This window comes from Canis lupus, chromosome 30 (genome assembly GCF_011100685.1).
Source record: "Canis lupus familiaris isolate Mischka breed German Shepherd chromosome 30, alternate assembly UU_Cfam_GSD_1.0, whole genome shotgun sequence".
NCBI lineage: Eukaryota > Metazoa > Chordata > Mammalia > Carnivora > Canidae > Canis > Canis lupus.
The window spans coordinates 14,981,003-14,994,078 of record NC_049251.1 but is presented as its reverse complement, the minus strand read 5'-3'; the positions used below and the strand labels follow the sequence as shown (position 1 = coordinate 14,994,078).

The window sequence follows — 13,076 nt, the reverse complement described above, 5'->3', positions numbered from 1 at the left end:
ATAAACATTAGTTTGGGAAGTTGATAAATGGATCCTATCGGAAAAGTAAGGATATTTAGGGACATATTACTAATGTTCCAAGACCAACATTCCAAAGAGCAACTTTCTTGTGACTGTGATATGATGTTCTTATCAGATATGTTATATGGACTGAGTTGACCATTGGTCACTCCACGTGGACATTTATTTTATGTCTGCGCGCTATTTCTGTCCACTTAACCCTAGGCCTTTAAAATCTTTTACTAAAGGCAAGCAAAATTTATTTCTGACAAGAATGAAGAAAACTCTAGAATTGATTGTATTGATGTATTCTATTGCTGTGTTTTCAAATTTCTCACACTTTTCTTCAGTATATAATCCCATTCAGTATCATTGTAATCTCAGACATTTTAATTTTCATCTCTAAAAATTTGATTTGGGTTATTTTTCACATCTCCCCCGGGAGCGATGTGAAAGTTAAATCATTCCTCTAACTTTTTGAGCCCATGAAATAGAATTGTAGTAACTGCTCTAATATCCTAATTCCATCATCTGTGTCAGTTCTGGGTCATTTCAGTAAATTGACTTTCTTCCTCATTATGGGTCACATTTTCCTGCCTCATTGAATGGCTGGTAATTTTTGACTGGATGCCAGACATTATAAATTTTGACTTGCTAGTTGCTAGATGTTTTAAATCCTGAGAAATATTCTTGGGCTTTATTCTGGAACCCAGGTAAGTTATTTGGAAACAGAAGGATCCTTTAAAGTCTTGCTTTTATGCCTTTAAGCAGCAGTTACTTAGAGGCTTATTTTGCCCCATTACTGAGGCAAGACCCTTCTGAATTATGAGATTTTCCAGTCTGACGAGTAGGAATAGGCACAATTCCAGGCTTTCTGTGAGCTCTGATGATTGTTCCCTCTAATTCTTTTGAGTGGTACTTCCCCTAGCTTTGAGCAGTTTCCTTACATGAGTGCATTGATCACTACTTATCTGAATACATGACGGGGCTCTCTCTCTATGCAGCTTTCTTCTGTCCTTTACTCTGCCCTGTGAACTCTGGCTGCCTTGGTCTTCTGGGACTTCCAGTGTTATCCCCTCAACTCTAGGACACCACTCAGCTCCATCTCCCCTATGTCATGGCCTTAAAACTGTCCCTACACCATAACCTGGGACATTCCTAGAACTCACCTAGCTTGTTTTCTTTTTGTCAGGCATGACAGTCTTCTGTTGCCTCTGTTGTCCTTTTGCTGGTGTTTTCACATGGGAAAATAAATTCTGTGTCTATTACTCCATCTTGGCAAGAAGCGAGAGTCTAAAATTGAAAATATTTAAATTCTGTCACATTTATATCTTTAGAAAACCTTTACTGAATATTTATGAAGTCCTATAAATTAAAGTGAAGTCATAAAAAAATAATTCGTAATTTGGGGAAGACGTCAAGTTTATAACTATCTGCACCAAGACTACCAGTTCATCTATCCTTTATTTTAAATATTGGAAACTAAAATGTTGGCAGCTGGAGACTGAATTAAATTTTGTATCTTACAACAGAATATGCTGTCTTTAAAGTTTCCTAGACTGTCACATAAACAGACTCAATACGCAGTCTTGAGTCAATCAGTTTATTTGATTACCTCCTGCTTATGGCCCAGATAAGGAGGCAGTCTACCTGGTTAGCCTGCAGTATAGAAAGCAAGTGTGAACTGCTTGTGAACCTGTAAATATACTCCTTTTTTTTTTTTTTTATGAAAACACTTCACCTTTTGTAATTTATTTGTCATAGTTGTTTTATCTCAGGAAAAATGTTTTCAATGATATAAACACATGACTGTATGTATTAATAATATCTGTATTTTACAGATGTCAATGAATGTGACCTAAATCCAAATATCTGCCTAAGTGGAACCTGTGAAAACACAAAAGGCTCGTTTATTTGCCACTGTGATATGGGATATTCAGGCAAAAAAGGAAAAACTGGCTGTACAGGTATGTTTTTTCAATTTGAACAATAAAACGTTTGATGGTTAAAAGACTATTACCAGAGGAATACAAGTTTTAAAACTGCTAACATTTTAATTGCTTTGTAAAGCATTTTATATAACATTTTTCATTAACTTAGCTTGCCCTTCTTTGAAACTTGTCATATTTTAGATTAGATCTATGCTGAAGCTTTTTTCTTTACCCATAAAAAAGGGCATATTGGATGAATTCTCACTATAACTAACACCATAAATATCACATTTTATGAGGTTAAATATCACATTTTTATATCAAAGTAGTTAATATGCTAATTACCGTACATTCCTATCCCTTTTTTAAAGCAAGCCTCCCTTGTCAACATTTCATTTGAGGGTTTATAGTTAAGGTTTTTAAAGAAACATCCTACAATTCATATTTTTCATCAATTCTCATCAGTCTTCCAGTTCCTTAAATTAGCGTGCTTTGGATATATTAAGTTGCTTTAGCCTAAATAATTCCTGGGACTTAGCAAACTTTATGAGGTGATAATTAAACCATTTGTAATTTTGTTTGTCTCATACCAGTAATCCATAAAAAAATCTTTTCACAACATTTGTAGAAGATTATTTTATTAAACGTCAAATTAAAGAAGTCACTCTGGGTGGATGATATTGTTATTAAGCATTTAGTTGGTGTTTTCAAATTTGAGGCGATGGTGGTAAGTATGTGGAATAATATAATAAAGTTTTACTATAGTTACTTGTAGTAATATAACAGATTATGGGATATAACATAATTTAAAACATAATGGAGATCATGGTGAGCTTGATTAGGTAATGGCATAATTTCTTTACAAATAACAGACTATAATTCCAAAAGCCAGTTTGGCCAGCCCTTGTGATTTGAAACGAACATTAAAATATTTGCAGATTGGCAATGTGGTAAATGTCCTTTCTTAATTATATCAACATTTTTCAAGAAAGTTTGCAAGGATATTTATTATCATTCCAAACTGTCCAATAATGCTAAGTTTCAAATTTATAGATATACAAGATAATGCCAATAATATTACTATTGGTTAAAAAATGACAAATTCTAGCCAAATTACAAAAAGAAGTATGAAGCTAGAATGCCTTCATGCTCACTATGTTCCTCAATCTTCCTATGAAGCAGGGTCAGCAGTCCATTCTAATAAGTGGCACAGTGTTTAAAATCTCATCTGTTGCTCTCTGGGATACAATATGTCTGTGGTTCATGTTTTATTGTAAGCTCTCAGGATAAGTATAGGACTTGAGGTAAGGGGTGGTGTTCTGGCACTAATGAAGGGGAAGATAAGATTGTTTCATATTGCATTTTACCTGATACAGGCTAATACCATTGTTTGGTTCAGTTAAACTCATGAAATTCGTCCCAGAGAACCAAGAGGCTTACAGAGGGAGAAGTTAATCTAATGGGACCATCAGTCTTCATTCCCTATAAGAAAAGGATCTCTAGAACTTTATGCTCCAAATCAGAGGCATGAGCAGAGGCTGATTATTTTAGGCCTTTCACCCTAAAGAAAGCTTAAATTCTCATACAATATTAATATCATTTTAGGTAAATGAGATATATATATAATGCCTTTGGCACAATATTTGGTATATAGTAGCTGGTTAATAAATAGTAGCCAGTGTCATTGTAAAATGAGACCTGCAGGCACAGTATCGAGAAGCCATTTTAAAGACATAACTTCTAGTTCAGCAAAATTTTATAGTACTATTTACTGATACATGCTTGAAATCAGTTTAAGAAGGGAACTCTTCCTTGGTATTCTAAAAGGCTTGTTTTTTATAATTGAGTTTGCACTGTGGTGATGAGAGCCATGTACTCTATATTAGATGAGATGACACACCAGTTTTACATTAAGAACAGCAGTCTTTTGGTAAATCTCATGAACAGAAACTTAGATTTGAGGTCCAAGAAATACTCTATTCTTTCCTAAGGCCAACATCCCCTTACTTTTAAATTGTAGCCTAAAATGACTTTTCAATTTCACAGAACCCAGCCAGCACTGTAGGGAGAAAACTGGAGTTTCACAGCCTCTTTGATATCACAGCAGCAGGACATGTGATATTCTCACGTGAAGTAGTAGAACTCTAGATTTTATTGTTAGTTCTTCCACTGATTCATGAGCTTGAACAGCTTATCAGGGTGCTCTGTAGTTATGCAAGTGTTCCTCTTAGGTAAGCACCCCTGCAGTGAAGTATGGAAAGAGGGGATGCATGAGGAAGGGAAAAAAAGAGGTCCTCTGTAAATACTTTAATTCATCCAAATGTATCACATTTGATTGGAAATGACGTACACAAACAGGAATTGGCAGCAAGTTTGGTATACTTAAAAACAAGTTTTAAAAAATCTGAGCCAAAATGTATTTTTAATACCATGTAACTAGGGCTCTTTTAGCCTGCTTTTAGTTTAAAATTAGTGTCACTCCCAGCTTAGAATATCATCAAGTTTCCCTGGTGATAGTCATGTTAAAGACAAGTGTTTATAATGTCCCAGGCAACTAATGTAAATAGAGATACGTATCTTGCCTAATGGGATAAGCAAACCACACCACAAATAACAGTGAAGAACAAACCTGGAACAATGTTTTTGATGATGATATGTAAATATATTTTTGTACATATGTAATATGTATACAGAATACAATGTGTATACTCATATATAATATATATGTATATGTGTATATATGTATATATATACACATATATATATATGAGTACCCTATAAAGGAATTATAAAAATATGTATGCTATTTCATAGAGAACTTTGTTTCATGAGAACTCAAAAAATGTCCTCTGGGTTCCATTACAGCTTTGTCTAAATATTTCAGCTTCCTTGTCATTACTGATTGTTTCCATTTTAACAAATAAACATGTTTTTTTCTCCCAATCACTTTAGCAGTGCTCCGAATCCACCCACTGACTTACATTCCCAGCCCACACAGATGTTAAGGGCTTCTTTTTTTCTCCTTAAGCTTTGTTCATGGGTATGCTGAGGAGAACATTCAATTTAATGGAAGGAGAATGTACATTTGCTTAAGATCTAGAACACAGCTTTTCTGTCCTTAGCTTATGGGGGCTGGATTACAGTGTTTCCAGTCTGTGGACCACATGCAAGGCTTCTGCTGCTCATTCCACATATTTGTAATTAGACAACAAATTGGAAGATGGAGAACTAGGTTGCTGCTACGTACCATCTCTGTGGGTCCTGGCTTTCACAAACTCACTTGTAAGAACCTACCTTCCATCATGTGCTCACTCAGTTTAGGTTAGTGAGAAAGAATGCCATTAAAATCAGAATTGTTTTCAGTTAAAATAGCAGCATAGCTGGGTAATGCCGTTTCTCAAACTCTCGGCTGCTTTTCACATGAGAAATGTTACTCATAGGTCTTAGTCCATGACAGAGAATCATATACTCCAAACCATCAGGACTCAGGGAGAATTTGTACCCATTTACTTCCAGCTTCTTATCACTGCTAATTGTCCTCTACTGGCTGTCAGCCTGTGAAAACTCCGTGGGTGTTCAGTTAAACAGTCTTGGCTCAAATTTGGATCCAAATTGAGAAATCCAAGCCTTCATGTTTGGACTCTCCATTTATTCTAATGTCCTCTTCCCCAATGCCCAGTCAACGAGATCTCCCAGTGTGCCAGCTCTGCCATCATTGATGCCCAGATGACAGGAAGGCAGGTGTGTGGGGGTAATACAGCCTCTCCTTATATGACTGGCAGAAGAGGCCAGAGCAGCTCAGAGCACAAGCCTTTACTTGAATGTCAGTGGGACACACCCAGAACCTGTACTGGTGTCTGCTCAGACCACACCCTTGCCTGTCAAGACAGCCATGCAAGTAGGACCTTTGGGTCTTTGTGAGGGAACTTTGGTGGGGTTAAGGAGGTTGCAGTGTCAGCCCTAAATTTGAATTTCCTTGCTTTTTTTGGCTTGGCCTTATTCTTAATCTTTAAAAAGGAATTTTCTGTCTGGAGCAAACTTGTGGGGGAAAGAGAACATTTGTACAGAAAGAGATGTTCTTGGCAAGCATGTGCTATGTTTCCTTCACACTATTGAAGAGTAGATGTTTGAATACAGCATTTTGTTTGCTTGTTTTCCTTATGGCTCAGTTTCCCCTTCTGTTTGCTTTTATAATCAAGTGCAGTCTTAGGCCCAAGTCTGCCATGGAAATAATTAATAAATAATAATTTGCAATAGTATGCATGCACATATACACACATGCAAAGAGCTTTTACTCAAAGATGCCTCTACATCTTATGACCAACTCTTTCTAATTCATTTATTACATATTAAGAGTAAATAATTGAGATGATGACTTAAATATTCATAAAATAAAGAATTGAATATTGTCTCCTGAGTATCACCTCCTAGTATCCTAAAGCCTATGATACATGGCTTCTTGCCAATGGAATTTCTTTTCACCTTGAGAACATTGCAGGAAAACTACATGTATTTTCTTGAATTAGAAATTTATATTGTCAAAAAATAAAAAAAGAAATTAAGAAAAGAAATTTATATTGGCATATTATTAATGATTTAAAAATGGAAGGAGACTCCTTTTAAAAGAAATCTTAATTGTATGATTAAATGTGAAAGCTAAAATAATCCATATGAAAATCAGAATATCTTTGGTCATTTGAAAATTGGAAAGAAAACAATTCAGAATTACCGGATTGACAGGTTACAGTCATCTCTGAAAATTGTATTAGTAGAAAAGATTAGTGAAAATTTCTACAAGTCTGTTAATACCAAGATTTTAAAAACTCCATAAAGTGGTACTTAGAATAAAGTCTTTATGTGACTAAAGAAATCAGCACGATTAGGCTGTTGTGGCCCAAGAGAAAGAGTGCCAAGCAGCAGACAGGGAAAATGAGTTCTGACAGACTTAGAAATGAGTTCTGCTACTTATTGACCTTGGGGCCCTAGAAAGTCCCCATGTGCTTGGGGACTATGGTATCCTCCTCTGAGCAATTGAGAATTAGGAAAGTCAAATTCTGAGTTTTTTTCCAATCAGAAAATTTCTTGACTTTATAACATTTAGTAGCTTCAGTGCTTAGGCAAGGGAAGCTCATTGTTTCTACTTAACTCAGAGATCAGGACAAATAAAGGAGGGAAATGAAGATAGGACTCTGCAAAAGTGGTCCTTAACTCTGAGGGGAGTGATTACCTGAGGAAGAAGAAGTGTTGATGGTCCTGCTTGGGAGCCCATGAGGTCAGGCTTACTTTTCTTGAATTTCCGTGCATACTTACCACTATTATCCCTGGGCTGGCCTTCCTCCTCATTTCCTTGGAATGTGCCGTGCTCAATTATTCAGTTGGTTAAAGCTTCCAGTCACAAGTCTAAAGCTGCTTGGTATGTGCCTCCCTTGACCTGCTTTAATAACTCAATAGATTCATGTGGCTGCCAAAGCTACATTAAAATTCACCCATACAATACATTGTAATTGTAAGAACTTTCTTCAGGCGTGTTTTCATTTTATGATTATTAGTGATGTTATGAAGTATTTCCATAGGAAAAATGTCATTCTTTTATTTCATGTTTGCTCTAGAAGTTATGAAGAAGCCAAATATCCCAAGACCATTTCAGGGCTTCAGATGGAACATTTGGCAAGCAGTGTGTTTCCAAACACTTTCAAATCATTTAATTGGGCTTCTTAAGTAAACAAAAGGGTAAACACAAGTTGCATGCCTGGTTTCTTTTTCATACCACTTTTCAAATGATCACTGAAAATTCTTGCAACATTTCACATGCCAAAATGATCATTCTTGACCTAAGTTTTGTGTTAGACAGTGGTTTCCATGTAGAGTCATTGTACCCATGCTTAAGAGTTCTTGTTCGTAGTTAATGAAAAAGTTATTATAAGGTGAAGTCCCTGTCTTTCATTATGGATTCATTTTGGGCAATAAAGATTCTGGCACCAATTTCAATTCTGATCACCAGCAGGGTGTCTTAAAATTCAACTCCATTCTGACAACAATATCTACCTGAAGACAGTGAAAGACTTCACAGGTTAAGGGCTCAGTTACGCAAGACTGTCTTCATTTCAGATGCCAGTCACAAGTCTAGGTTGTTACCTGGGCTTTTGAATGGCTATTAATCCTATAAATTAGAGGTTCCCACCACCTCTCTATCCCATCACAGAATGCAGGAAACCAGTTTCCTTGTTAGATTACTAGTTTATTATAAATGGATAAACTCAGAACCAACCAGAAGGAAGGGATGCATAGGGCAAGACATGGGGCAGGGGTATTTAGCTTCAAGGCTTTCTCTAAGCAAGACATTCTTTCTGAATCTCCATATGTTCACCAATCCAGAAGCTCTCTAAACCCATCTTTTTGAGTTTTATGGAAGCTTCATTACATAGATGTGATTAATCAAATCATTGGTCATTGGCTAGTGATTCAACCCCCAACCTCTCTCCCATGGAGGTCAGGGTGGTAGAACTGAAAGTTCTAACCCTCTAATCACATGGTTCATTCTCCTGGCAACAAACCCCATTTTTAGGTGAAGTCCAAAATTACCTCATTAATCTTACAAAAGACACCTTTGTGCTTTCATCACTTAGGTAATTCCAAGGGTTTTAGGAGCTCTATTCCAGAATCAAGGACAAAGACCAAATGTTTATTTATTTTTATAAGTTACAATAACACAGAAAACAAAACATTTCACTTTATATTTTATGGCGCTTTTATGTTATAGAATCTATCTTGGCTAAATTTGGAAATAGAATTCTGGAGAACGGAGAACTTTCAAGAATTTGGAGTCTTTTAGTGATGTTAAAAAAAATCAAATTCAACTGAGTAAATTGGCTTTATTCCATGACTTATGCATCCAGCAGTATCCCACCTGGCAAATTCAAAGGAGCTCCAAGGAGCTGTATAAAATGGAAGGCTTTGAGGGGTAGAAAGAGGGAGAGAAACAAGGGAAGAGCAGATTGTTTCAGGCAAGGTCATCTTCCTATAGGTCTATCAGGTAGATTACCTCTTAGTGTTAACCAGGTAACTCCAGACTGACTGGTTAAAAGTTTCATTCCTGGAAGAGGCTATAATTAAGTTAAGTATTAAGCCATTGTTTACTGATATGGGGCTTAGCACAAGTGACTTCACTTTAGGCCTGATGCCTCTTTTTGACAGTAATGTGACCTTAATCTGGTATTCCTTTTACAGAAAAATCTCCATTGGATTGATTTGAGTTTTACATGAAATATGCAAGAAGGCTTGGGTCTCCAACATGCTAGAGGTCTAAGAAGCTAGAGGAAAGATGGTTCACTCATTGCCTTAAAGAAAATTCTCTGCAAATGTTTGAATTAGGAATGCCTAAAGTAAAACTTTTATAGAAATAAAGCATAATTAAATAATATAGTATTTCCGTTGAAGAATAAAATATATTTAATATATAGCATATGAGTGAAAAAGTTTTCTAGCATGCCAACAACATTGTATTCCTTTGTTTGTATGAGGTATGATAACAATGTGCACCATTACTCTATAGTTGACTTAATAAAAATATTGAGAATAGAAACATGTGACCATGCGTGTTATTACCATAGAATGTTAGGCAAATCACTTTTTAAGGTCTTCAACTAAAAAGAGGTTCATTTTGGTTTTCGGTGACAATGAAAGATTAATGGAATTAAAATAATGGAAGATAATTAGAATTAATAATAGCAAGTAGCTATTATCATATTGTCCTTTACAAATATTCAACAGCTTTAAATTTCAATTTTTAGAGTTATATATGTGGATGCTAAACCAATCTATATTATACTATGGAAAGTGTGAAAGTGAGTCAACTTTTGAAGTTGCTAGTTGCTGTTCCTAAGTTATTTAAAAGACCAAAAAGGCATCTGTGCTAAACTTTTTTTTAACCACTGGTTATTTTTCCAGACATCAACGAATGTGAAATTGGAGCACACAACTGTGACAGACACGCCGTATGTACCAACACAGCAGGAAGCTTCAAATGTAGCTGCAGCCCTGGATGGATTGGAGATGGCATTAAGTGCACGGGTGGGTTGGAAAATAATTGCTTCTCATGAGCTGCATAGGTTATAAATACGAAAATATTAATTCTGTAAAGAAAAATTTGTATGCTACTGATCGTAAATGTGATGTTTTTTTGTTCATAATGATGTGACTTTTTTCCATTAGATCTGGATGAATGCTCCAATGGAACACACATGTGCAGCCAACATGCAGACTGCAAGAATACCATGGGCTCTTATCGCTGCCTCTGTAAAGAAGGATACACGGGTGATGGATTCACGTGTACAGGTAGGCTCATGTTGGAAACAGCTGTATAAAGGGCAATCAGAGAAGCCAGGTGTTTCACCATCTCTCAGACTGTCCATTGTTTGGGACAGTTATAGTCAACTTTTAACAGGAAAGATTAGGTATTTGAAACTACATCTCTTGGGAATGGAAATTTGGTGTCAGGTCAATTAGGGAGACCTCAGAAGCTAAATATAGTTATATAGTTGATATGGGTATCACTGTATGCAGTGATGTCCTTACTTAAAAAAAAATCACACTTCCTTTTACAATCCTTAGCCTTTATATTTTTGTGCCTATTTCTCACTGTTATTTTCTATACCAAACCCAAGAGTGAGCTTGCTGTAGAAAGCTATGTAAGGAAAAGAGATTCAGACATTCTAGATCATAATAAGATACTGAGATCCATTTCATATGACTTGAAAGCATTAATGAATGTATCCTGAGCATTTTGCTCACAAGACGCCATTCAAACATAAAAGAGACTAAGGCGTAGTCAGTGGTTTACCTGGAATATTTTCAAGGTGCTGAAAATTCTTATCATATTTGAAATAGTTTTTGTCTAACCCAGTGAAGTTTTGTCATCATAAACCTCCCGTTACTCCTTAGAAAATATTCAGTTTCATGTATTAGGCATATATGATTTGTGTGTTTGATATTTAGTGCCTGTGCTTATTAGCAAAGCTCAGTAGAGATGGAGCAGAAAGGAATGTTTGGTCTCCTCTATAGTTGCTGTTCTAGGTCTTTTGCTGCCCATCTGAGCCTAGTCTGAAACCTGAGAAATAGGCACAAAGCACAGCACATCATTTCCTGTCATGGATGTGTCCGCCTTTGCACGACCCTGCTCGTGAAAGCCTTAATTTGAATAATTCATTTGACTTATTCTTCATTTTACATCATTAGGGATAATTTAGCATTTAGCATTCAGCATTCTGAATCCAAGGCCCACATTCATGGACTATTCAATACTAACATTCAAAGGGAAAGAAAGAATGGGTTTAAATGTATCAAATACAAACTATGATGAGACTCCACTACTCTCAGGGAGTTGGCAATGATAAATGAAAGATCTGAGGAACTGAAAAGCTCCTAACTGAGGAAGAGTAACTTGTGTATCTTTCTGGCTGTAGATCTTGATGAGTGCTCTGAGAACCTGAATCTTTGTGGCAATGGTCAGTGCCTGAATGCCCCAGGAGGATACCGCTGCGAATGTGACATGGGCTTTGTGCCCAGTGCTGATGGGAAAGCCTGTGAAGGTAACTGATGGGGAAGCTGCTGGGGCACTTGCAGGGCCTGACAAGATTATGTTATTTAAACATTACTGATTTTTTTTTTTTTAATTAAGTTGTGTTTTGGCTTCACATCTGAGCTGGTCAGTTCAGTCTGTGGAGGTATTAGGCCTCCAGCTGGACCATTTCTCTTTTGTGCAGAGAAAAATCTCAGCTTTCTGGCCACAAGCTGCACATCCAACCTTGGTCAGATGGTCTGCAAGAGTACATTCATTGGTCATAGGAGAGACAGGCTAACCAAATGTGGTTAGCTCAATGCAACCTGTTTATTCCCATTGCTAGGGGAAGGAGCTCAAAGTACCTGTCCTCCAATAATGTCCCATTGAAGGAGTCTCTTTAAATATGTTTTTAATCTCTGCCATGGTTTGGTGTCTAGAAATAAAAGCTTTAAAATAATAAGAGCAGATAATCTTCTCCATATGCAGAATAATGTACTGGGCATGTCTCACGTGGTCTCTAAATATCTAATATATGTGAACATGGAACAGTCTTTTGCAAATCCATTCAGTAGGGGGCCCCTAGGGATAATGTTGTATGTCATGCTGTCTCTCAGTGCAAGGCTCTGTCTTCCTGAGATGTTGGTCAGACAAGAAGAATCCTGGAAGCCTGTTGGCTAAGGATAGCTCTCACTAGGAAACACAAGGTTCTTTTCTTTCCCCACGCTTGTCAAATTTAAGTGCATTATCTCTCACTGAGAAGAATTAGCATCTACAGTGAACTAAAAAGATTTCAGTAGAAATAAACAAATGATAACAATTGACAGTAAAAGTTTAAACAAGACCCTGATTAATGTCTTAACTAATAATTGTTGCTTGTTAACAGGACATTAACTCAAAATCAGTCTTTAGCTATGACATGTATACTAATTCTCTCATATAGTTCTATGTAAATACTTTTCTTTGTTATGGAACCATTAGGTGTTCTTTATACCATTTTTATTAAATATGCAGAGTTTGATACAAAATTCCTCTGAGGCAAGAAACCAGATTATTCTCTTGACTGTGTGCCTAATGCCTGTTTACTTTTGTTACTCTGAACATCCAACCAAAACAGGTACTGTGCCACCTCTGGTAACATAAATAGTCACAGTCAAAGTTTTGCTTCTTTTCATGCTATAAGGGAAGGTTGTGTTTGTTTGTTTGTTCTTAATATAAATCACTGCCGGTGGAAAGGTTATGGCTATTTAAAGCCAGTTTCAAGGCAATGCCTGCGTGTCAATTACACAAGCAGAATGTTAACGTGAGACGGGGATCAGGCCCTGAAAGAAGTGTCTGCAGTTTTTAGTTCTCCATCGACAATAGCACCCAGCATAGCTCTAGGGATAGAGAGGATTATAAAACTGATTATGAAAGTTACCGCAGATCCTTTGTGGTTTGTAGAATTTTAGCCTACAATAAAAACAGTGACTATATGTGAATAAAAACCCCTAAAGAATTGGGTCTAAGGTAGCCTTTTTGACTCTTACTTCACCAAAGTGACATGGGCCTGTGTGAAACACCAGAAACTATACATCTGTAATGCTCAG

The 13,076-nt window shown here is 36.5% G+C and overlaps 1 protein-coding gene across 1 annotated transcript in view; it reads left to right on the top strand.

The window, feature by feature from the left end:
- The window catches only part of FBN1 (fibrillin 1), a 223,186-nt gene that overhangs the window by 154,226 nt on the left and 55,884 nt on the right, over positions 1-13,076 (top strand). The window contains 4 exon segments of the mRNA NM_001287085.1: positions 1,842-1,967; positions 9,879-10,001; positions 10,143-10,265; positions 11,393-11,518. Of these exon segments, the coding sequence (NP_001274014.1) occupies positions 1,842-1,967; positions 9,879-10,001; positions 10,143-10,265; positions 11,393-11,518 (498 nt within the window).